We start from the raw sequence: 27193 nt of genomic DNA on the forward strand, positions 1-27193 counted from the left end.
GCCACCTCCTTGGTGATGAAGTTTTAACGTCAAGCACTGCACATTTAAGACAGATCTATTTTTCATCTATATTCTTTCCTATGTAAAGTTTTTGCTGTTGTCACTGCTGTAAATCCACTTTTCTTCCTGAAACCTAAATGACAGCTGGCAACAATTTGCCAATGGTGATTATGCTAGGAGCAAACCAACAACTCCGTTAATACTCTTTGTCATGCGGTAAACATGCAACACAATGATCTGATTTTTATTTCAATAAAATATATGACTGTTCTGGCAAAGCCTTAGAGTGCAGAAAAATTTCTGTTACTGAACTGTTCTGTTACAAAAAATCTAATATGTGTACTTTCTAATGTACTAAGCAAGGACATAGCCAGGATTTAGTCATAGAAAGGGGAGGAGGAGGAGGAGGAGGAGGAGGTGGAAGGGGGGGGGGGGGAATTTGTTAAAGAGGATCTTAAAAAGGCTCATATTTTTCTTTTTATTCTGGGAACAATTTTTTTTTTAATTTTATGTACATGATTTTCTTTTGGGAGGCCTTTATAGAAACAGTATTTGGTCTATAAAATTAAGCAAGAAAAAATTTTCTTAAAAAAGTGTAAAAATAAAATTATCAACAGTGTGTTTGTTTGGACGCTTGCATGCGAGCACATCTAATCCCCCACCCCACACACACACACACACAGGGTGAATCACCTAAAACTTGCACCACAAATATTGTGAAAATGGTAAGTGCTATTGATGTGTGGTTTTCACAGAATGCATGGATAGTCAGCAGCTCATACTGTCAGCCAATAAATAGACTGTAATAATACGCAGAAAGCGTATTTTTGTACAGACACACACTTTTTTTTAATGGAACAATGCCTATTGACATTAACAGACTAAAAGTATGGTAAATTAAAATGTCAGTAGTGTTTGTTGCAGGATTCTAGGGCGAGTCATTTACGACACATCGTATTTTGAAAAGTTTCCACATTGACACTTGTTTGTTTCTTTCAACCCTGCTACAATTGCTACGTACAATGTTGTCACGTTTGATTACAGTGTGCTTGTGTGTTCCTCGAGTGCACTGTGACTTGCTAGTCAGTCAGTGTGTGACAGTCCAAACAGTAAGAACGCAATTCGTTCTTGTGCAGTGTATGCAGCAAGATATCCTAATAGACATCTACCACCTGGGCAATCATTTATCAACCTCATCAACCTTTTGTGTGAAACTGGTAGTGAAGCACCTAGACAATGTAACAAAATGAAATAACTAATGATAGAGGATGGGGAAATTAATGTTCTTATTGCTGTTGCAACTGATCCACACTATAGTTCAGATGCAGTCATATGAAGAAGTGGCACGAGTCAGGCAAGAGTACTATGCATTCTCCATCAACATAGGTTCCATCCATATCCCATCTCACTCCATCAAAAGATGCTTGGAAACAATTATGCAAATTGTGTCAACTGCTGTACATAAAAGATTAAACTAATGAAGTCAATGTTTTTACATTGTTTAATAGATTAATACAGAGCTTGTCTTACACTTAAAAATTACGTTTTGGCTATTGAGGTTTCATGTTGTTGTGGTCTTCAGTCCAGAGACTGATTTGATGCAGATAATTTATTTTGAAGAATTCAGAAGGGCACGGCATAGCAAAAGCTTTCATTTGCACAGGCTCGAGATTTCCTGCCTTGCCGAAGTGCTCGATACAGTATTGACCTTGCTCATACAATCACGTAGCAACTGACTCACTTTGCTGGAGGCTCTAGTGCAAGGGATATGCAAGAAACTATGAACCAGCCAATAGTCATTACAATATTCTAATGCTCTGCTTAAAAATTGACAGTTTTGTGAAACAGAGGAGGAAATAGCATTAAATTCAATCAACTTACAAACTTCTGTTGTATTTGAACAGATTTGCAATAAAAATTCTCACAAATGTATGGGAACCATACACATACATTTATGCTGCTTTTTAAGTAACACTAACATTCAAAGCCGAAAATCTTGTCCTCAAAAACTGTTACTTGATTCTGAAACCAAGTCAATATTTTATTTGTTTACAAGAAACTGTAAAGATTTCCCAAGGGGGTTGCAAATGAGAAATTCAGTGGCTGTTCATCTATAAGAATACTGGGGAAAAATGTCACTAGTTTGTTAAACTGCTTTAGAACAAAATGGTAAGAATCAGGGGAAATGAGAAAGAAAACTGATACATAATTAAATTTCTAATAAATGAAGTACACTGCATTAAACCAACTGCAATTTTTATTGCAAGAATAAATTACAATGGAAAGACCCATTGTGGAGATAGTGCCAACATTCTATTTATGCATTAGTTGATGTTGTTGCATACGACCTGCACTCTAGAAGATATTTCCATGTGTGTTTTTCTACTGCTCAAGCACAGTTGTGGGGACGGGAAGAGTTAGAGGGGGAACAGTGACATCATCTTGGCTGGGAACTACAAGGGGCATGATGAACAGGCAGCAAAAGACTAGACAGGGGCCAGTGGTGAACTTATGAATTTTGTGTAGCAATGTCATCGATGCTCACAACATGGAGTGTGTCAGCTCTGGATCTACACAGCCAATTTTGAGAGGGCAGTGGGCAGACAATATTTTGGAAGCATGTAACATTATCACTGCAGTATAGAAGTAAAATCCACTATGTGTTCAGGAAAAAAAAACAGCTGTGTTCTCAGGTCCCACTGTCACCAAATCCTCAGAAATCACAACATATTCAGAAGAAATAGCCAAACATTTGTGGCAATGAAGATGTAAGTTTCATAGTTGTTCTATTAGTTGATGACGATGATGTAAAGATAGTGATACAAAGACAAAGGTAAACAGATTGGCAGTGAAGATAAAAATTAATGTAAACCATTTCTTTTTGATGTTTCTTTTTGTTAATTTTATTTATCCTTGTATTATCAAAATTAATAAATGAGATAAGTTTAGAACTGATGCACTGTTAACTTTTTCAGCAGGACCTTACATCCATAAAAGTTTGTAATATTGATCAGGCCGAAAATGTTAAAAAATAAATTTTTATCACAGAACCTCTTAAAATATGGAGGTGTCTCAGACTCAGGTAACTATTGTAAACTGCCAAAACATGCACTATTGGTCTGTTGACAATCCCAATTGGTTTTGTCAGGTGGAATGCCAGCATCGATGGAGTTTATACATGGGATGTGAATAGTGATCCATCAGCTCACAGGTCTGTTTTTTACAGACAGAACACTGAACACACACAAGTATCGCAGCCTCCTAACAGACCATCTTCCACAGATGCTAGAAGACATTCCTCTGAAGACTAGGAGAAACCTGTGGTATCAACATGATGGCTATCCAGCCCACAATGCATAAAGTACTACAGCATGTCTTCACAAATTTTTTCCAAATCGCTGGATTGGACACAAAGGACCTGTACCTTTGACGACCTGGTCACCACATTTCACACCTGTAGACTTTTTCAGTGGAGGAAAACGAAAGATGCAGTCTACAAGGATATACCAACTCCACCCAATGATATGCAACAACATATTACTGCTGCCTGCTTGGAAACTCTGCTGAAATGCTAGCATTTGTGTAGCAGTCATCAGTACCAGAGTGGAAGCGTGTATTGCCACTGCCGGTGGTCATTTTGAACACAGTCTGTGATAGCCAATTGTCTCATTACTGGTCAGAATCCCCATAACTAGTGTATGCACTTGTGTTGTTCTTTTGAGTGGGCTACCACAAGTATTGTACAAGTGTCAGTGTGAGAACGTTTCAAAATATGATACCTTGTAAATGACTCACACTAGAATCCCACAGCAAACACTACTGACATTCTAATTTACCCCACTTATAGTTTGATAATATCAATAAGCACTGCTACTTTTAAAAAGTGTATGTTTGCAAAAAAAAAAAAAAAAAAGGCACTTTCTATTACCACAGTCTGTTTATTGGCTAACAATATGAGCCTCTGACTAACTATCCATCCTGTGAAAACCATATATCAATAGTACTTTCCTATTTGTGGTGCAAGTTTTATCAGATTCTGAATGTGGCTCTCCAGCAGGGATACGACTTCCTCAAATCCTGCCCTCAAATGAGATCCATCCTTCATGAAATCCTCCCCACTCCACCAAGAGTGTCTTTCCGCCGTTCACCTAACCTTCGCAACCTCTTAGTTCATCCCTATGAAATCCCCAAACCACCTTCCCTACCCTCTGGCTCCTACCCTTGTAACCGCCCCCGGTGTAAAACCTGTCCCATGCACCCTCCCACCACCACCTACTCCAGTCCTGTAACCCGGAAGGTGTACACAATCAAAGGCAGAGCCACGTGTGAAAGCACCCACGTGACCTACCAACTGACCTGCCTACACTGTGACGCATTCTATGTGGGAATGACCAGCAACAAACTGTCCATTCGCATGAATGGACACAGGCAGACAGTGTTTGTTGGTAATGAGGATCACCCTGTGGCTAAACATGCCTTGGTGCACGGCCAGCACATCTTGGCACAGTGTTACACCGTCCGGGTTATCTGGATACTTCCCACTAACACCAACGTATCCGAACTCCGGAGATGGGAACTTGCTCTTCAATATATCCTCTCTTCCCGTTATCCACCAGGCCTCAATCTCCGCTAATTTCAAGTTGCCGCCACTCATACCTCACCTGTCATTCAACAACATCTTTGCCTCTGCACTTCTGCCTCGACTGACATCTCTGCCCAAACTCTTTGTCTTTAAATATGTCTGCTTGTGTCTGTATATGTGTGGATGGATATGTGTGTGTGTGCGAGTGTATACCCGTCCTTTTTTCCACCTAAGGTAAGTCTTTCCGCTCCCGGGATTGGAATGACTCCTTACCCTCTCCCTTAAAACCCACATCCTTTCGTCTTTCCCTCTCCTTCCCTCTTTCCTGACGAGGCAACAGTTTGTTGCGAAAGCTTGAATTTTGTGTGTATGTTTGTGTGTCTGTCGACCTACCAGCACTTTCATTTGGTAAGTCACATCATCTTTGTTTTTAGATATATATTTCCTACGTGGAATGTTTCCCTCTATTATAATCATATATATATATTAACTTCACTCTGGTGATACATGAATTAAATTTATAATATATTGCCTCTTTGCTCATGAACACAGCTGAGTCTTCTATTACAAGGTTTGCTATCACAGAGCAGAAGAATTTTAAAGCTGGCTTGAATAAAGTTAATCAGGTCCCAATCTCTTTTGACAGTATCAGTCTCAAATTTTATTAAGTATCCTACACATGATTAACATTCTTTAATTTCTGAGTTACAGTTTTGGGATCATAACATTGATTTCAGTTAGACTGCTAATGTGTGTGACCTCATAAATGAGTTTGTATTTATACATTAGAATCTAGTTATAAGATCTGTGATGCTAATAAGCTCCTCTATGATGTACAAAATACATTGACATTTATATGATAGTTGTTTACAGATATCTTACAAGTTGTGATGGTTGGACTCACTATCCAAGGATATTCCAAATAAGACATTTCACAGTAGAACATTGTTCTTGTAGTAAAACTTGAAGACATTGTATATCGCCATTCCACAAGTGAGCCATCTTCATGCACAGATACATGGTACACAATGACAACTGCTAGCTACCTTCCAATGTAAATATGGCTTTTAGTGCCAGTAGTATCTGAAGAGATGTTCAGCTCACCTTTGGCCCAGCTATTTTCACATAAGCAGAGAGACTGCATCTCTGAGGGAATTTCAAGCTGTCAGGAAAGAAAGGAATTCAGAAGGAATTGGTTGTGACCTATAGTAAGGAACCAACCATGGCATCTGCTTATATCGGAAATGAGAAACAACAGAACACCATTTTCAAGGTTGCTGCCACATGGATTCAAACCATCTCATCTCCTGAGTACAGGGATTGCTCGCTCAGCACCTCAATGCGCAAAGCTAGCCTGGTCAGGGGAGAATTTGGAGAAACATTTGAGAGTGCATAATTTAATATTTAATTACACATGGAATTCTTGGCTTCAGTTATAATAATATTACAAGAGCTTATATAGATTTTGGAGCCACAGTTGGCTCAGATGAATAGAAGCAGCCCGCTGAAAAAAAATCTTTTACACATGAATGCTGTAATCACATACCCCATTTACTCTCCACAAACCCCTCCTCACTGTCCCATATCAGAATTGGTTTTCATAACTGAGTACTGCATGGGTGACCAGATTGGGCAATATTTTGCCATTTGGAATATTAATGATAGAATTTTGAGCAAATTTTTTGAAGGACTGGAACCATCACCATTTGGGCAACATAGGCAAGTCCAAGCATGTTTTTATGCACCAATTTTAATTTAATGTTGTTTGTAATGCTGTTTACCATTCCACTGCCTTGTGAAATACTGAAATATTGCAACCCTACAGTTCTACCAGTCTCAAATAATGATTCAAGTGCTAATATTAACCTGCTATGGATAAGTAATTAGGCTACTATAGTAGTGCATATGTATTTTCAACTTACCATAATACTAGTGGATGATTCAAAACAAATTTACCTTTACTGTCTTGCTGCTAACTTATCCATAATTAGAAACTGTCACAACAACACACAGCACAAAAGTAATAAACACCAGTTTCTAGAGTGAAATTTTCAATCTACAGCGGAGTGTGCGCTGATACGAAACTTCCTGGCAGATTAAAACTGTGTGCCGGACCGAGACTCGAACTCGGGGCATTTGCCTTTCGCGGGCAAGTGCTCTACCAACTGAGCTACCCAAGCACGACTCATGCCCCGTCCTCACAGCTTTACTTCTACCAGTACCTCGTCTCCTACCTTCCAAACTTTACAGAAGCTCTCCTGTGAACCTTGCAGAACTAGCACTCCTGAAAGAAAGGATATTGCAGAGACATGGCTTAGCCACAGCCTGGGGGATGTTTCTAGAATGAAATTTTCACTCTACAGCGGAGTGTGCGCTGATATGAAACTTCCTGGCAGTTTAAAACTGTGTGCCGGACCGAGACTCGAATTCAGGACCTTTGTCTTTCGCGGGCAAGTGCTCTACCAACTGAGCTACCCAAGCACGACTCACGCCCCGTCCTCACAGCTTTACTTCTGCCAGCACCTCGTCTCCTACCTTCCAAACTTTACAGAAGCTCTCCTGCAAACCTTGCAGAACTAAAACAAACACCAGTACTTACATTAGATTCAACTGGAAGTAACAACTGAACTGATCAACAAAACAACAGCAGAGTTCAAATACGCCCAACAATGTGCAATAGTTGGTCTTCACTACAGTAGGAATTGGCGATAGCTGTTAGTGCTACTGGCATATCGATAGTTTGAATCTATCAATGGCCTTGTTGACTACTGATAGTGTGTGCCCCTTTTTCATTGTATGACTGAAAATCAAAATAGTTCCCAATTGCACTGCACAGCAACAGCACTACGCCAGTAGATGAAAGTGAAGAAATAAGAAGAGAAAACCTATTGAAGAACAAGACAATGAACAGACCAGTGTTTATACGTACATAGAAAAATTTGTGCAGTGAACTGCATCAGAAAATAGTAACAAAATAAATAGTACAATAGTGTAATGTTACACAACAGCTCTGCCAGCGTACTAAGGATGAAAAAGGACTTTTAAAGATGCCAAAATTGTAAGTGATGAACTTTCACATGAAAAAGTGTATTTTTGCAATATAATAACTGATGCAAAGGCTGTGGTGTCAGTCATAATAACCACACCAGCAGCAGACATCATTAGACATCAATTTCTGGCCAATCACTGTGCCCCCCCCCCCTTTTTCCTGTCTTCCCTGCAAGTATCCCAATAGGTACTACAGCAGCGAATAATAAACAGAGAGTGCTATGTTAATTTAGATCACCACAATTTATTTATAAGTAACAATTTTGTGTATGCATAAGTGCCTGAATATGGGCAGAACGTGTTCCAAACTCACTGGAATATGTTCAGTCAAACAAAAAACAAATAAAAGTGATTGCTAGTAGAAAATACAAATAAATAACAACTGACACTGTTCCTCTTATTTTACAATCTCTATAGTAATGTAAATCATAATTAGCTGTTTGACATCCATCACTGGGCAATAAATATTGCCTTGTGATCCTCATGTACACACTTCATTTTTTTTTCAATAACAATTTGATAAATTTTACAACTACTATATTATATCATCAGATAAACCAGCTTTACAGAAAGAAAATAATGATGTCATAAAGATAAAAAATTATACTACACACTAAAGCTTTTTACCTTGATGACAGGATAATGAGGTCTGCTGGAAAAAACTGATTGTTGTGCACTTTAACAATATCTCCCACCACTACATTTCGCCACTGTATCCAAAGCCAGTGACCATCTCTTAACACTTCAACATCACGATGATTGATTTCATTGTCTGCATGATGCCTTTTCTGGATGGTGGAAAGAGGAATAATCAGTTAGGACAAGTGTCTTTATGATAACACCATGTTTCTTAATTTAAGAAATGTTATGAAGATAGGTACAAAAAAGTGACAATTGATGTACCGTAGCCTAGCTACTGAGCTTTTGTATGAAGCTGCCTACTGCAATTTCTTTTTTTTTTGGATAGAGGATTTTGTATTACACGTTAATTTCTCTTAACAATGAAGGAAGTAAATGTAACATCTCAAGGAAGAAATGTTGTTTTGATGTAACACAACTAATTACAGACTAAATTTTTACAGTATAATATGTGGCCTTGTAGACATGTATTTCAAAACTGCAGTGATAAATAATGCAATATTATGGAGAACACGAACTTTTTCTCTAGTTGAGTGATGAATTTACTAACTGCTATACTCAAATTAGTATGGTGAACAAGAGAGACGGAACAAAAAGATTATACCCATAAAAGAGGTACAGAGGAAAAGAAAAACAAAAGTCAGAAAGATAAAAGTGAACTTCAAAAGAAATAAGAAAATAAAAGAAACATCAGAGAAAAGTGCCAGATAACTGATAACATACAATTGTATAGAGGACATCTGAACAAAGATTGATTGAAGAATAACTTCTGATAAGAAGACAAATAAAGCATAACATAAGAAGGCAGATAAAGCGTAATTGAATACAAGTTCATTAATATGTTACTGGAAAGCCCTAAATGGAATACAGACAATGGAAAAAATAAAGACAGTCACTTGCCCTACAGATGAAGCACTGGTCAGTACACATGCATATAAAAAAAAAGACTGAACTTGTATAAATTTTTAAACAACATAGTTGTATGGAGAAAAACAGTAATTAATTTACTTATAATCAATTATTCAAAATGACTGTCACAATCGCATTATTTATTTTGCTGCCAACCGGTTTCAACCCGCGAAGGGGACATCTTCAGGTCAATTTACACCATTTGGTCGCTCGCTGGAGTCGTCACCCTGCCTGTGCACAGTTGGTAACTGAACTTTTAGTTAACCGTTCCTTCCTCTTATTCACTCCTGTCAATTCCACTACTCACTCTAATCAATCCCCAGCACCTGGACAATAAAGCAGTGTGTGTGTGTGTGTGTGTGTGTGTGTGTGTGTGTGTGTTGGCTGGAAAGGACATTATTCAAAAACTTAGCAAGAAAATCAACATTGTTTGTGTGCCTGTTTACCACCCAACATTTCAAGCATACAGTGGGTGCTTATCTTACTGTTTCCATTGTTTGAATATTAGTTCAGTATGACTAGTTGTGTGTTAATGAAAGTAACTGTGAAGCCATGAATAATATACATAATTTTATTGGAACTGCTAAATATGTTTTGTTGACATTATCTGTAAACCATATTACATCTTTAACATTATGGACATGAGAAAACTGACAACACTTTCTAACATGGAAAATGAAAACAATAAGCTCACTGATAAAATCTAAACTGATTCATAAACAGTAATTGGAATGAATTTCTTTCTTTGTGCACACTAGCATTTGAGAAGTGTGAGTGTTGTGTCTTTTAATTCTGTTCAGTGTAGATTGTGTTGATCACTGCAGAGTAAGTCAAACGTGTAGCGTTGTGCTGGAGTAGTTGATGAGTAAATGAGGGGGTAACTTGAGTGCTAGGATGTTGTCCATTCAATGCAGATAGCATTAATGGGGTCACCTAGTTTAACATTCCTGTCTGATGTACAGGGTGCTGCAGGAGGAAAGACCAATATTCAAGGATATGACATGAAAAATCATTTGAAGCAAAAAACTTCATATGGAAGTAAGCTATATTCTGAATAGTTTAAGAGATGGAACACATTCCACGGACATTTGTTTTTGGGCTTGTGGTGTGCATGAATGTGTCTCATCCCAATTGCTGGATTGGTTGTAATAGTACAATTAACTGGCCACCGAGATAGCCAGACCTTGTACCACTAGATATTTATTTATGGGATTGTATAAAGTCGGAAGAATACAAACAAAAGGGGATATGACAGATGAACTGCTTGGTCAATCAAGAATGCTACTGCCCTCATTAGAGAACATGCAGAGACACTCCCACAAGCAATACAACATGTCCTCCCAAGAGTGCAGTTGACAGTGGGATATTTGATGCCTCATTAGAGAACATGCAGAGACACTCCCACAAGCAATACAATATGTCCTCCCAAGAGTGCAGTTGACAGTGGGATATTTGAACATGTATTGTGAACTGTACAACAGCTGTAATGTGATGTGTATGATAATGCTTAGAGGTGAACATTTTAAAAATATGTATTTTTTAATTGATACTTTGTAAAATGTAATAATTATTGACTTTATACAAGTGTAAACTAGACAATGTCCTGAATAACACAGCTCCAACAAATAATGACGTCAATGAAATGTGTTCTATCTTCAAAACAATTCAGAAAAAGGCATATGTCCATATGCACTTTTTTTTTTTTTTTTTTTTCAAATGATTGTTCCTCTCCTACCCTTAGATACTGAGCATTCCTACTGGGACACTCCATATTGTTCACCAACTATGATGTCAAATAATCTTCCTGCATGAGACAAATTGGACTATACTCCTCACAAATATGAGTTTGTTCCCACACTTATCAAGGTTGAATTTCATCCCATTGTACATACGAGGATGTAATCAACAGCCCCAACAGTATTTTCATGACTGCATGAGGATATCTGCATTTTGATACAACCATATTACCAGAGTTCTGTGAATCATTACTTCAGATTAATATTTTCCTTGCTTCAAGTGTCCAGTGGTAAGATTACTGCACTCACAATAGTGTCAACCTTATGACTTGCTAGTAGCAGAGGTGGGATGCTGGTCTCTGTACTCCACGATGGGGCTGGTTCTGAATGTTATGGTCACTACACTATTGTTGACATCCAGCCTTATACTGATTGCAGATCATTTGCATTGTGGCCAATATGGCAATGTATCCAGTCATGGTAACTGATAAAAATTAACACATACTAGTTGACTGTCATCCTTGTCACCGACATATTGAGCACAGCAGTTGCCACTGAGATTGTGATTTCATTAAACTGTGACACTTAAAGTAGTCATTTGACACAACAGATTTAGTAAGGCCCCGCAACATCAAAGCCACATACCATACCAACTATGTCATTCTTTGAGACATCTGCGTCTGCAGTTACCTCTTATGTTAGTTGGATCTGCCCTTTAATGTGTGACAACTATGACTGGAAGATACAAAAGGAAAACATGGAGGATTGCTGTCAGAGGATTGATATATTGAAAGCATAGGGAACAGAACTAGGAAAGCAGGATAAAAAAGATAATTTGAGAAAAATAGAAGGATTATTTCTACTCTGATGGGAGGTAGCAACATGGGCACAGAATATCATGGATGTTAGTAAGTGTAGTCCTTGCTGAGACTCTAATGACAATCAACAAAAATAAATTATCCTAACACATAAATACTATTAATTTAGTAATTCATAAGTTACATTTTTCTTGATAATATAGCCAGCTGCTTTATGCAACTTCTTGTCCATTTCTTTTGTAAATATGTTGCTATAGCATAAGTAATGATATTGATCTGCATTATATTTATGTTCTCTGAAGAAAGATTACTTAATGGCAAACTGTATAAGCTGTATTAGACAGGTGCTCAACAAATGATGTTATTTTTTAATAAGTAATTAAAAGTACTATCTAAAATGTAAATTATACTCAACTTCTTCAGCAATAAAAAATAACCAGAAACATAGAGCTAACAATACAGTGTTTTACTACAAATGTTCCAACTGGACCCAATTATATGACTTTCCCTTAATCTTACTTGCAAACAGGCTCAACATTTGCTTACATGGGAATCTACAGTTGAAAGTCGAATGCAAACCAAAATGCAACTTGATTTTATCACATTCTCAAAGCAGTGACAGAAGTGTAATTTGTGCTAATTGCCAAACAAAACCCCAATCCAACAACTGAAGACTGAACCCGAAACTTCTGGATTTTTGATCATACACCTGCACATTGACTCTAGTAAACAACTGCAGTTAAACACCAGTAAACATCAAAAACCAAATTAAATCACTTCTGGAGCCACCTATTACTCTAAAATCTACTAGTCTGGAACATGAATACAGTATAAAATGTAATGCAAGTATATAGACAGCATAGAAGGTTGTTAATAAATCTTTTTAATAGAGGGTGCTTCATAGATATCCAGCAGACATTTCAAGACTATATCTTCTACATGAACAGAGGTTGACAGTTGGGGAGAATATGAACTTATACAGAAAAATTAAAAATTTACCTCAGCATCAACTGTCAATTGCCAGTTCATATGGTTGCCAGCAATGATCTTCCCAGTGCAGCTACATTAATTGCTCTTTCACCACACAATTACATGAGAACATGCTGGAAATTTTATTTTTCGACAAGGCAGAGTACTACTGCAATGGCACGTCCATGTAAGAGCATTTCTAAACAATGTGATGCCTTGATAATGGGTTTGTCGTAATGGGTGTATGGATCTCAAAATCCCCCATTGGCCTCTAAGGTCAGCTGATTATATTATGTGACATCTTTTGTTGGCGTTTGTGAAAGGCCCGGCCTAGTTGCTCCTCCCCTTTTTCAATAAGATTAGGTGAACTGTGTTGCTGCATAGGAACTCCACACATGCTCATAAAAGTATGGAATGAGCCAGAACACATTTGGATGTTTCTTGTGCATCTAGTGGATGGCACATTGAACACCTGTGTAAGGTAAATAACAACTTTTATTCTAAATGCAACTGTCCAAAGTACCCAAATCGTTTGTGCATGCACGTAAAATATATAACTTTGTAAAAGTGGGCAATTATTTTGAAAATAAAAACTTTGTAGTTGTATGTGTTAGTTAAAATTCACCCCCTCTTTCTATCTTCATTCATGTAGAAAACATAGTCTACTGAAATCCGATGAATCTTTTCAAAACACACTGTGTATTATGATGGTATGCAAACTTTCCAATGAAAGTTTCAATCCAGAAATCAATCTTAGTCTCTGAAAGATCTGCTTCCTTTAAAGTCCTTCAAGATAATAACATGCAACTATGATGGGGAGCCTCTGAGAAGTAGAAGGGAAGAAATTGTAATAGGCAGCTTTCACACACTCCAAATGTCATACTTAGGTGGCCCAATCTGGAAAGTCTAATGAGCCATCATTAACAATATCAGAGTATCCTTAACATATGAGTGATACTTTCAATCAAAGAATTACAGTATCCTTCAAATCACATTTCTGCTATCATATCTTTTTCAACATAGATGCTAAAGAGAAACAACCTTCTCTATCTGCACTTCATCTCTCAATGGACAAAGTATTCCCCATTCACATGCTGATGATGTCATTTTTTTAAAATTCTCTTAAACAGCAGTTACAAGTTAGGGACTGGAGGTGTCACTTGCAACTTCATTACATGACCAGTCCAGTTAATTCTTCTAACTTTTATCTTTACTGTAAAGACAGCTTCTTTAAACATATCAGATCTATGTTCTTTTTTCAGATTCACAGTTATCTTCACCACTCCAAAAATTATGCATCCATTTTCATCCACTCCACGATGCTAACTAATCCAGGTGGAGTTATAACTTTCGCCACGCCTTTTAGAATTTGCCTGCCCCCACCCTTCCCAGAGCAAATGTCACTTCTGGGTGCAAAATACAAACATGGGAGTCGCTCTGCCCCACCCAGAATTAGACTTATAGATGCGTATTTTGTTACTGTTTTCCTTCCCTAGAGACTTTCTGCTCTTTAAGACATTTGACATGTGTAATAAAGACCTTTTGTTTGCTTTCGGAATTCTAATTTTAATTTCTTCTTTAACATTATCTGTTGCATAGATATATAAACTGATTTACATGTTCACATGTTTCAGTTTGGCCTTTCAAGATGTCATTCTTGAAAATATCTTGTTTTGTAAATATTTAACTGTCGATCAGGTTCTGTGAGGGCTTCAGTTAAACGCTATTTGAGAGCTAAAATTTCTCTTTCATTGTCTCATAAGAGAATTATGTCAGCAGTGTGATGTTATAAAATAAATTTCATCTCACATCACAGACGGACAAAATAACTGTACTAATGAGATGAATTGACTGAGAACAGCAGACTGAAATACAGCAACATTTCACACAAAAAAGTGAAAGAATGTTGATCTGCACATATGTCTCCGATGTTCATTTCCATACAGGCCCACAGCACAATTGACATTTTGTGTCTGCGCTTTGGACCCTTAAGGTTCTTCTACAAAATAAGTTTATATGTGTTGCTTGTCTGTTCTTGATATAATCTATAGAATACAATGAATGAATGAATAAATAAATAAATTAGCATAAAAACAAAAATTACTGTAACATGTAACCATTATGGTCAGCTCTCTTTTATGTATGAATGTGTACTAAATCTGATGCCTTCTGTTAAATGAATCTCTTTCATGCCACCACTATTAATGCTCACGCCATTATTAGAAATCTGACTTGTCACCTCTGTTTTTCTGTTTACATTTCCTCCATCAACCCACTAGATCTACCAATCACGGGTTCCACATATGATACATGTTTTGTCCTTAGATCCCTTTTCATTAGTTCCTCAGGAAACTTGTAATTCAGAAATGTAAAATTTAAGTATAATAAACTTGATACAGTCCAAAACACTTTACTATTTACTTCTGGTGGCCAGTTTCAGTTAAACAATCTTCAGACCAAAATTAGTTATCATAAATAAGGGTCTCTTTTTCATGATGCTTAAAACTATTAAAATTTAAGTATTCACTTATGTGTTTTTCTATATTATTACTGTAGATGCTTTGTTAAAGGAAGATAATCAATTATCAGTGATGCACAAAAACCTTCAAAATATGACAGCTCTGATACTTACAACATCTTCAATAATCTCCTTTATAGCTGATACACTAAGGATGAACACTAGAGGCACCAATGTGGTATACCGTCCAGTAGGAGACACATCAGGAATTTGCTGTTGAAAAATATCTTGTTAGTTCATGTAAAATATTTATAAATCATGAGTTACAACTACTCTGCATTGAAAGATTTACTGAATGTTAATTCTACTTTTTGTCAGGAACTGATAAAGCATCAAACACATTATTTTTTTACACACAGAAGGAATTTAATCAGCTGAACAGTCTCTTCAGTTTCCATTCTCATTAAAATAAATATGTTTAACTATGTCTTTCAATGATATTATACAAATTATGTTAATTTGCTGACATTTTTCTACTCAGACTATTGCTCATATTCTGCTACGGTACACATCTCAGTATGCATACACTGAAAGAATATATCAGGTTCATATAATTACTTTCTCTTTAATTTTGATTTTCATTTTCTTGTTTCTGTTATGGTTTCATCCCACTTTCTGGTTATTCAGATATTCGTGATACCATTTTCCTACATGAAACACATATAGAATTTTCCTTTGTGTAAATACTGTCAGTAGAAACATTTTAAAGAGAAAAAATTAGCCCACACTTTTGAAACTATTAGTTCATTCCTCAGGGAGGAAAGAAGGATAGGTCATGGACAATTAGAAAGGAAGGAAAGGTCACTCAAACACAATATTTTAAAATCTTTAAACTTGCAATGCAGCAATAAACATCCTGCTACATTCGCACGCAGCTGGATATTGGTATGCACATCAGAGCTCCTTAACAAATGGAGAAACAGGTGGAAGAGGAACACAAACCAATGGTAGGCAAGCAAATCGTGATAGACAGAGTGCAGACAAACAACAGATGACAACAAGAACATACAACACGGATGACAACGAGGCAATAAGCTAAGCCTTCACCACAATGACAACGACAAGGCCTGAAGCAGCGGAGACACAAATTCGAGACTTGACAAAAGAGAGTAACTGCATGACAAGCAAGGTAGTTATCAAGCAATCTTAGTACGGCAATGATAGATCCAATGGGTTGGGTTGATTTGGGGGAAGAGGCCAAACAGCAAGGTCATCGGTCTCATTGGATGTGCCCTTTCAAAGGAACGATCCTGGCATTTGCCTGAAGTGATTTAGGGAAATCACGGAAAACCTAAATCAGGATGGTCGGACACGGGATTGAACTGTCGTCCACCCGAAAGTGAGTCCAGTGTGTTAACCACTGCACCACATCGCCTGGTGATAGATCCAATGATATCACGCACAAGCACTGCATTGACGAGCTGTGAATTGGGCGGCTGCCTATATACTTGCTATGTGGAACACTTTTGGCCACCATATTTATCTACATCTACATTTATACTCCGCAAGCCACCCAACGGTGTGTGGCAGAGGGCACCTTACGTGCCACTGTCAGTACCTCCCTTCCCTGTTCCAGTCACGTACGGTTCGCGGGAAGAACGACTGTATGAAAGCCTCCGTGCGCACTCTAATCTCTCTAATCTTACATTCGTGATCTCCTCGGGAGGTATAAGTAGGGGGAAGCAATATATTCGATACCTCATCCAGAAACGCACCCTCTCGAAACCTGGACAGCAAGCTACACCGCGATTCAGAGCGCCTCTCTTGCAGAGTCTGCCACTTGAGTTTGCTAAACATTTCCGTAACACTATCACGGTTACCAAATAACCCTGTGACGAAACGCGCCGCTCTTCTTTGGATCTTCTCTATCTCCTCCGTCAACCCGATCTGGTACAGATCCCACACTGATGAGCAATACTCAAGTATAGGTCGAACGAGTGTTTTGTAAGCCACCTCCTTTGTTGATGGACTACATTTTCTAGGGACTCTCCCAATGAATCTCAACCTGGTACCCACCTTACCAACAATTAATTTTATATGATCATTCCACTTCAAATCATTCCGCACGCATACTCCCAGATATTTTACAGAAGTAACTGCTACCAGTGTTTGTTCCGCTGTTATATAATCATACAATAAGGGATCCTTCTTTCTATGTATTCGCAATACGCCACTCCCTGCACCAAGTGCCTATCCGCTGCAGATCTTCCTGCATTTCGCTACAATTTTCTAATGCTGCAACTTCTCTGTATACTACAGCATCATCCGCGAAAAGCCGCATGGAACTTCCGACTCTACCTACTAGGTCATTTATATATATTGTGAAAAGCAATGGTCCCGTAACACTACCCTGTGGCACGCCAGAAGTTACTTTAACGTCTGTAGACGTCTCTCCATTGAGAACAACATGCTGTGCTCTGTTTGCTAAAAACTCTTCAATCCAGCCACACAGCTGGTCTGATATTCCGTAGGCTCTTACTTTGTTTATCAGGCGACAGTGCGGAACTGTATCGAACGCCTTCCGGAAGTCAAGAAAAATAGCATCTACCTGGGAGCCTGTATCTAATATTTTCTGGGTCTCATGACAAATAAAGCGAGTTGGCTCTCACGTGATCGCTGTTTCCGGAATCCATGTTGATTCCTACAGAGCAGATTCTGGGTTTCCAAAAATGACATGATACTCGAGCAAAAAATATGTTCTAAAATTCTACAACAGATCGACGTCAGAGATATAGGTCTATAGTTTTGCGCATCTGCTCGACAAACCTTCTTGAAGACTGGGACTGCCTGTGCTCTTTTCCAATCATTTGGAACCTTCCGTTCCTCTAGAGACTTGCGGTACACGGCTGTTAGAAGGGGTGCAAGTTCTTTCGCGTACTCTGTGTAGAATCGAATTGGTATCCCGTCAGGTCCAGTGGACTTTCCTCTGTTGAGTGATTCCAGTTGTTTTTCTATTCCTTGGACACTTATTTCGATGCCAACCATTTTTTCGTTTGTGCGATTATTTAGAGAAGGAACTGCAGTGCGGTCTTCCTCTGTGAAACAGCTTTGGAAAAAGGTGTTTAGTATTTCAGCTTTACGTGTGTCATCCTCTGTTTCAATGCCATCATCATCCCGGAGTGTCTGGATATGCTGTTTCGAGCCACTTACTGATTTAACGTAAGACGAGAACTTCCTAGGATTTTCTGTCAAGTCGGTACATAGAATTTTACTTTCGAATTCACTGAACGCTTCATGCATAGCCCTCCTTACGCTAACTTTGACATCATTTAGCTTCTGTTTGTCTGAGAGGTTTTGGCTGTGTTTAAACTTGGAGTGAAGCTCTCTTTGCTTTCGCAGTAGTTTCCTAACTTTGTTGTTGTACCACGATGGGTTTTTCCCGTCCCTCACAGTTTTACTCGGCACGTACCTGTCTAAAACGCATTTTACGATTGCCTTGAACTTTTTCCATAAACACTCAACATTGTCAGTGTCGGAACAGAAATTTTCGTTTTGATCTGTTAGGCAGTCTGAAATCTGCCTTCTATTACTCTTGCTAAACAGATAAACCTTCCTCCCTTTTTTTATATTTCTATTAACTTCCATATTCAGGGATGCTGCAACGGACTTATGATCACTGATTCCCTGTTCTGCACATACAGAGTCGAAAAGTTCGGGTCTGTTTGTTATCAGTAGGTCCAAGATGTTATCTCCATGAGTCGGCTCTCTGTTTAATTGCTCGAGGCAATTTTCGGAGAGTGCACTCAGTATAATGTCACTCGATGCTCTGTCCCTACCACCCGTCCTAAACATCTGAGTGTCCCAGTCTATATCTGGTAAATTTAAATCTCCACCTAAGACTATAACATGCTGAGAAAATTTATGTGAAATGTATTCCAAATTTTCTCTCAGTTGTTGTGCCACTAATGCTGCTGAGTCGGGAAGTTGGTAAAAGGAGCCAATTATTAACCTAGCTCGGTTGTTGAGAGTAACCTCCACCCATAATAATTCACAGGAACTATCCACTTCTACTTCACTACAGGATAAACTACTACTAACAGCGATGAACACTCCACCACCGGTTGCATGCAATCTATCCCTTCTAAACACCGTCTGTACCTTTGTAAAAATTTCGGCAGAATTTATCTCTGGCTTCAGTCAGCTTTCTGTACCTATAACAATTTCAGCTTCGGTGCTTTCTATCAGCACTTGAAGTTCCGGTACTTTACCAACGCAGCTTCGACAGTTTACAATTACAATACCGATTACTGCTTGGTCCCCGCATGTCCTGACTTTGCCCCGCACCCGTTGAGGCTGTTGCCCTTTCTGTACTTCCCAAGGCCATCTAACCTAAAAAACTACCCAGTCCACGCCACACAACCCTGCTACCCGCGTAGCCGCTTGCTGCGTGTAGTGGACTCCTGACATATCCAGCGGAACCCCAAACCCCACCACCCTATGGCGCAAGTCGAGGAATCTGCAGCCCACACGGTCGCAGAACCGTCTCAGCTTCTGATTCAGACCCTCCACTCGGCTCTGTACCAAAGGTCCGCAGTCAGTCCTGTCGACGATGCTGCAGATGGGTGCACCCCGTACCCTTCATGGCATTCGGAAGGACCCTTTCCACATCTGGAATGACTCCCCCCGGTATGCACACGGAGTGCACATTGGTTTTCTTCCCCTCTCTTGCTGCCATATCCCTAAGGGGCCCCATTACGCACCTGACGTTGGAGCTCCCAACTACCAGTAAGCCCACCCTCTGCGACTGCCCGGATCTTGCAGACTGAGGGGCAACCTCTGGAACAGGACAAGCAGCCATGTCAGGCTGAAGATCAGTATCACCCTGAGACAGAGCCTGAAACCGGTTCGTCAGACAAACTGGAGAGGCCTTCCGTTCAGCCCTCCGGAATGTCTTTCGCCCCCTGCCACACCTAGAGACGACCTCCCACTCTACCACAGGTGAAGGATCAGCCTCAATGCGGGCAGTATCCCGGGCAACCATAGTCGTAGTCGTAGTCCGATCGGGGGATGCGTGGGGCGAGCTGGCCGTCCCCGACAAACGCCCATCCGGACCCCCACAGTGATGCCCATTGGCAACAGCCTCAAGCTGAGTGACCGAAGCCAACACTGCCTGAAGCTGGGAGCAAAGGGATGCCAACTCAGCCTGCATCCGAACACAACAGTTGCAGTCCCTATCCATGCTAAAAACTGTTGTGCAAAGAACGTCTGAACTAATCTACAGAGAGCACAAACAAATCGACACAAAATTTAAACGGTTATTAAAATACAAGATTGCCTAGTAAATGCAGTAATGCTGCTACTTGCGCACTGCTGACACACTGCTTGGTGGCGGAAGGAGACTACGCGATTTTACATTATTCAGGTACTAAAACGCGATGCTACAACTCTCAAATACTATAATACGCCCGAAATTTATGAATTAAACAATGCAAGTACCAAAAACACGCAAAGAAATTAAGAATTAAACTATGTAACAAATGAGTGAGCTAGGAGTATACGACTTGCTGCTGCAGCTGCTTATCCAACGGCGGCAGGGGGCACACTGAGGAGTGAGAGAGTGGCACATCCACCATGCTAGCACAGAGCTGCCCAGATGTTGTGCCCCCTAACAGACATCTATTTCCACCTCCTCTGGTGGGCATTCGACCTCCACGGCAGCAGATGCCAGATATCCTACTCGTAATGATCGATGCCTAGATAATATTATAGTTAATTTACTTAGAGATGAATATGTTGCTACTTTGGCCTAAGTAGCTTTCGCAGATCATGATCCATTACTTTTACATTTTATCATAACCAAACAATTTATTCCAATGAATTTAATGTGACATGGGCACGAGGGCAGAAAGAGGTGCACATTATGTTATTTATTGACAAGTTGAAGAACACAAATTAGGACTCTGTATACGAGTATCAAACAGGAAAATCTGAAAAGATGAAAATGATTTTTTTAAATAAATATTATGACTTATGGTACTCTTGTTCCCCATTAATAAAAGTTAGCTCTTCGGGTAAACATAACAATACAAAACTTAACTTTGTATACAAAAGAATTAGCAGAAATTAAAGAAAGCACGCTCATCCTGTATTGAATATTTAAATGTGAGGATAACTGAGGGGTGAGCAGGGGGATTTGGTTTACAATGATTACCATAGAAATAAAATGTGTTACAAAGCTGAGCCCATATAAGTTGAAAAAAGTACCATGTGAAAGGTACATATGAGATGCAACAAACACACTAATTTCAGAACAAACAGAACACCTTGAATGACTAGAGATAGGATGTTCATATTCACAGGACATGTACATTAGTATATTCTACAGAAACGATTAGCATTTTAGTCATCTTGGTTCATCATGTGTTGTGTAGCCTAGAAGGCATAGGGTATGCCATGAGCCCTAATAACTTGTTCTACGTGTGATGGCATTGATGCATATAAGGCATGAATGGTGTCCTGTGGTATAGGCATCCATGCTGCATTCATCTGATTCAAAAGTTCAACTGTGGTGGTTGGCACTGGGTCACAGCACTGCACCAGTCATTTCACCATATTCCACACATTTTTGATTGGTGGCAAGTCTTGTTAGCTAGCGGGTCGGGGCAAAAGGCTGCCAAGAAGGCATGTGTTCATACTGCAATATGGAGTTGTGCATTTTCTTACTGAAAAACAGTGTCTGGTGTTGTGCAGGAAGTGTATGGCTATGGGCCACAGGATGTCATTCACGTAGGTCACACTGGTCACAGTGCCCTGGGTGTGTACCAACTGAGAGTTTTGGTTGTACCCAATAGCAGCCCACATCATAATGTTTTGAGCTAGCACTATATGTCTTGTGCAAATGCAGTCACTGTGATGTCTGCGGCGAACCAAAATGCGACCATCATTTTCGAACAAACAGAACCTGGATGCTATCTGATGACATTCCTGTCCCCAATGACATCATTCCATACACCATTGCTGCCTAGCATGTTTCTGCACATCTGTCAAAGATAAGTGGAGAAGTGGACAATAATAAATGGCAACATGTAATCAGAACATTAATATTAATATTTTGATAGTAACTGTAACATGCTGTCACCGAGAGAGCCTATTCTAAGCTTGTGGTCAACGGCAAATAAAGAATAGGATAAAAGGGACTGACATGTGAAGACGAGGAGAAACTCATCTCTGATCTGAGGGATCTATTCTTCCTTTCTAAACTTTCCCAGCCTCTCTTTCTTTCCTCCATGAGGAAGGATTTAGTAATTCCATAAGCTAGAAACAGTTTGTTCACTTCCAAATGGGTGTACTGATAGTACTGGAATTTGATCCCCTGGAGGTAAATACTGGCCAGCCATTCTGCCTCTCTGTAATTTTATAGTTTTCTCCAGTGAATTTTCCTTTTGAGACATTTTCATTATGTTTCTCATTTCTTTTTCATCTGCCTGGTATCTTCACAGTCTTCTTCACAAATTGACCCTAATGTGTTCAATAATTATTTGAGTTTGTATAACTTAATTTGGCTTCTGTTTCTTTTGCGCACTGTTTTCCTGATGTCCAGCTCTGCCCAGTACTCTTCTTACTTAAAGTCCATTTCTGAAACTACAATACAGTCATATACTTTCCCTGTATTTACTATCTCTTTATTGTAAAATGTTTCCAATAAGCAACAAAAACCAGCATTCTGTCTTGTACAAAAGCACTATTCTGTTGTAGTACTCACTGGAGTCTCTTATGAAAGACTCTGTACTCTTGGTGGTCTGCATTCCATATTAAAGATTCCAGTCTTGTGGTGTGAAGCAGCTGTAATGATACATACAAAACCAAACGAGGAAAAATAACTGATGACCCTGACAACTTTCTCCTCCCATTCTATAATGTTATGTTTGAATGTACAATCACCACACCAAACTTACAATTAATTCCATGGTGCTTTTTGACATATGCATTATCTAATGGAAGGAGTAGAAGTAACCACTTACCACATAAATAAGATATTGAGTGCATATAAATGTAGGCTTCTGCAGCCACTGTCACAGGCAATAATTTTTTTCTGGGTTTGTGACTGCATTTTCAACATGTAGAACTACAATGTTTCGGTCACTTGCAGCAGTGACCGAAACCTCGGTAGTTTTACACACACCCACACACACACACACACACACCCACACACACACACACACACACACACACACACACACACACATACAGAAAGAGGGCAAGGGTACCACAGAGGAAGACGGAGACTGCTGCAGAGAGGACATAGAGGGTGTAGGTTAAAGGGGTAAAGGTTATTTACAACAATGGGAGCTCTTGCATCATGTGCATATGTTGGTAATTCACTGAGATTGGTCATAGCCAATCGTATGATAGCATACGGCAGCCAATGAGAATTGCTGAATTTAATGATTTATTTTGGCAGAAGTTATGGAGTGATTAGAACTTATCGATATGGAGAGAGCCAGAACAGCTTTTACTGATCTAATTATTATCAATTTTAAGTTTGTGTACTGATTTTTATAATTCTTTGATGACTGGAAAAACCAAGGTGAGGTGACAGACTGACCTAGGGAAGCCAGAGCCTAGGTTAGGTTGTAACGTGATAATTTGGTTGTGAATGGCGAAACCAATAAATGTGAAAGCAAAAAACATGGTTGTAGTGACAGACTGATCTGACTGGAATGTGATCATTTGCTTTTGAGTCGGCAAAGCCAATGGATCTTACAACGAAAATGAGATTACTGTAATAAATTGATGTTCAGTGTAACCCGGCATACACATTCGTCACTATAATAATCTACTTGCACATCTTATATCTGATTTTGCCAAAAATTCCAATGACGTGGTTACATTCTAACCTTATACAACAGAACACCAGCTAACTTGATTAATGAACCATAGGAAATTACTGATGAGAATGTCATTGGCTACCTAGACCTCAATCATGAACTGTCATTCAACTTCCCCAGAATCATCATGTGAACTGCTACAAACAGAAACACACAATGGAAAAGCCACCAATACATAAGTGCACTTTTACAAAGATTAATGGAATGAAGACATGGGGCCAGGGAATAAAGGAGGTTGAGGCAAGGATTGCGGGATTGAAAGATATGTTTTAAGGGCAATACTAATCTAGGAAATTCAGAAAAGAGCTGGTATTGGGAGTGTTCACCTACTGGATTAATAAACACATCAGCTACACTAATTTTTTTTCCTACAGCAACTGCTCTTGTGCATTTTTGAACTAACTGCATCAGCAACATACATGCTGATCAATCTAATGAGTTGGTCTTATTTATCCACCCCACAGCAATAACTCTTCTAGACTGCAAATATGAACAGCACAGACTGTGTCTCATCAACACTAGAGCTTCAGTATCTACTCATACTGCATCCTCAATCAATTTACATTCTATCTCAGTCTTGCTTTCTCTAATTTTCTTCATTTACTTCCATCCCTGTCCCCTTTTACTTTCACTTTCTACTTTCATTCTCTTACTTTTCAATGCAGTGCCTTTCCTTCCTCTCTCTTGATCACTTGTTGTTATTTCTTTTCTAACTGTTTCCTTTTTAACAATTCTACCCCTAACATTGCCCTGCCTCCAATCTCACCCTTTAGTGGAAGTGAATAATATTAATTTTTCTGACTCTTATCCTGCATGATGATCATGTCCCTCATCTTCCTAATACACAATGTCACTTCATTTCATTGTCATAAAATTCTGGTGTGCCTATGAAAGCATAGCATATGCACTCCCAATATTGACACTACTTCTTCAGTATGAAGAACTACTGTCTCTTCTGTTGCACATCAGCCTACACAACACAAATAATTTCATCGTAGAAGCAGCTTTAATATTTATGTTTTCTGTTATTTTTACCAGAAAATGGGATAAATACACAAATCAGGCACAATTCAATATAAATGGTAGAAAATCATTAAGTTATAAACAAAGTAGGCTATTTTGAGCAACTGACATAGGCCTACTGGTATAATCAGCTACTTATACTAAAAACTCAGCTCACGAGTGAGTGTAAAAATAATAACTTGCATACATTTTTTAACAAACCTGCAACAGTGCGATGAACAGAAAAAAGATGTTGGAGTAACGCCGAAACTGCTCAAAAAGGAAGCTTGGTACAAAAGAGAGCATGTTGTATTTGGCAGTGGAGATGTGATTACTGCAGTATTTGCTTGGTTGTGGACGGTTCACAAATATAATTCGGTGCTCCACTAGACCTCCTTCCACTTCCTCCGTGATGCCCGAAGTCGTCTCCACATCTTCATCTAGAAAAAGAGAAATATCAAAATACGACTGTCAGTGACATTACCAGTATACATTTTCTGTAACAGGTATTCTTTGTTGTCTACTGATTTATTCATTCTGTAATAATTACAAATGATTAGTAAAGAACAATAAAAACTAAAGGCATACATGACCTGAACACAAAAACATTTACATTGGAATATCTGAGGTTGATTTCCCATTATTTTGTTTGCTGCAGGCATCCCAAACTGAGTAACAGTTTCATCTTACATAGATGACGCATTGTTTGTGTGTAGCATGTGATGTGAACCAAAATACTCTTAAGAGATTTGTCTATAACTTCAGACAGCTTTTTTTTTTTAATTTACTTTGTGGTTTTAGTTTTTATACCAAAAATGTGTGTGTTTGATACCCACACTACAGATTGGATAGCACCATCTTGACGGCACATTCACACTGATTACATATGTGAACATGTAAACAAATTGACAGTCTACGCTACACTTCAGTCTACAAATCAGACCAGTTTGCCACGACAACAAAGATTTCATGGGACAAGGAGCCCTGTCATACTGTAGTCTTACTATGTCTACATTCCACTCTAACTAGACCTCGAGCTACACTTCAGATCAGTATGCCACCAACACAAAGATTTCATGGGATGAGGGGTATTCTCTTACTCTACCTGTAGCCTTCTTGTAGTGGTTATTGATGCTTAAATATTTACCTCACTAGTATCATTTAATAAGTCTTCATAATAACTCAAATGCACCAAGACTTAATGACAGCTTCAATATTCGTCTCAGTATACCTCAATATTTGAAGAACTGAGACTGACGCCAGAACAACAGGGACTTACATGCATTGAGAATAAAAAAAACAGCGCATTGAGAATAGCTAGGTACTAGCCGAAATCCGGATTTGCATAATAAAATCTAAAAAGAACGACTGATTGCTGCACTCTACAATTTATAAATATCTCAGCTGCCCCCCCCCCTTTTTTTTCTTTTTATTTGTGGCAAATTGCATTGGTCACTAATGTAAACACCCCCATGAGTTTCCAACAAAAATTTGTCTTTTAAGAATCAAGGGTAAGTAAATTGCACTGTAGCAGTATACATCTCTATTTAATAGGGAGAAATCACAGGTCACACCTACGGTTTCTTTCTAGTTATCCATTTTATCTGTTCGTACGGTAGTTTTTATGTGTGAACATGAAGAGCAAAGTGAAGGAACTACCGGTATTTTATTTTCTGTGCGACATCGAGCAGTAGAATCGAATTAATGAGGTGTGTTTATCATGATGAATCCACATGTAACGTATATTTACGTAAAAGACATTTCTCAATCCGTGACTATGTAATGACAGTGACATTCAAAAACTTCTACGACTTGTATTCCTTCTAGTGAGTGAACTAACGTAAACTAACTGAATATCCGTAGTTCAATTGTCACTTCATCTGCGTAACTTCTTCCAGCCGAATGTAAACTCTGGGATCGGTCCATCAGGAAGCTGTAACAGCCAGTTTGTCCTCTGCATTTCCCTTAAAACAAGAAATACCCGATAACTTCGCTCTTCCTTTTGAGTTTAACATTCATAACACTTCCGATCTCAACATAAAACTAAACGTGGACGATCAGAGGTGTTAATTGTGCGTCCCAACTCTCATAGTTGTTACAAGCAGGCTATGAAGCATGTAACATTATCAGAATTAAAATGTTTT

At 38.8% G+C, this 27193-nt stretch overlaps 1 protein-coding gene across 7 annotated transcripts in view; it reads right to left on the reverse strand.

Moving 5' to 3' along the window:
• Positions 1 to 27193, reverse strand: part of LOC124606775 (probable phospholipid-transporting ATPase IA) — a 642579-nt gene that overhangs the window by 222497 nt on the left and 392889 nt on the right. For all 7 annotated transcript variants that reach the window (XR_006978725.1, XR_006978722.1, XR_006978723.1 and 4 more), the window contains exons 2-4: positions 25272 to 25489; positions 15334 to 15432; positions 8258 to 8418 (exon numbers count right to left, since the gene is read on the reverse strand). Coding sequence is in view for 3 of the 7 variants with exons in the window: in XM_047138832.1 (XP_046994788.1) it covers positions 8258 to 8418; positions 15334 to 15432; positions 25272 to 25489 (478 nt within the window). In the remaining 4 variants the exon portion in view is untranslated. The remainder of the gene's footprint in view (positions 1 to 8257; positions 8419 to 15333; positions 15433 to 25271; positions 25490 to 27193) is intronic.

This window comes from Schistocerca americana, chromosome 3 (assembly GCF_021461395.2).
Source record: "Schistocerca americana isolate TAMUIC-IGC-003095 chromosome 3, iqSchAmer2.1, whole genome shotgun sequence".
In the NCBI taxonomy this organism is placed as follows: domain Eukaryota; kingdom Metazoa; phylum Arthropoda; class Insecta; order Orthoptera; family Acrididae; genus Schistocerca; species Schistocerca americana.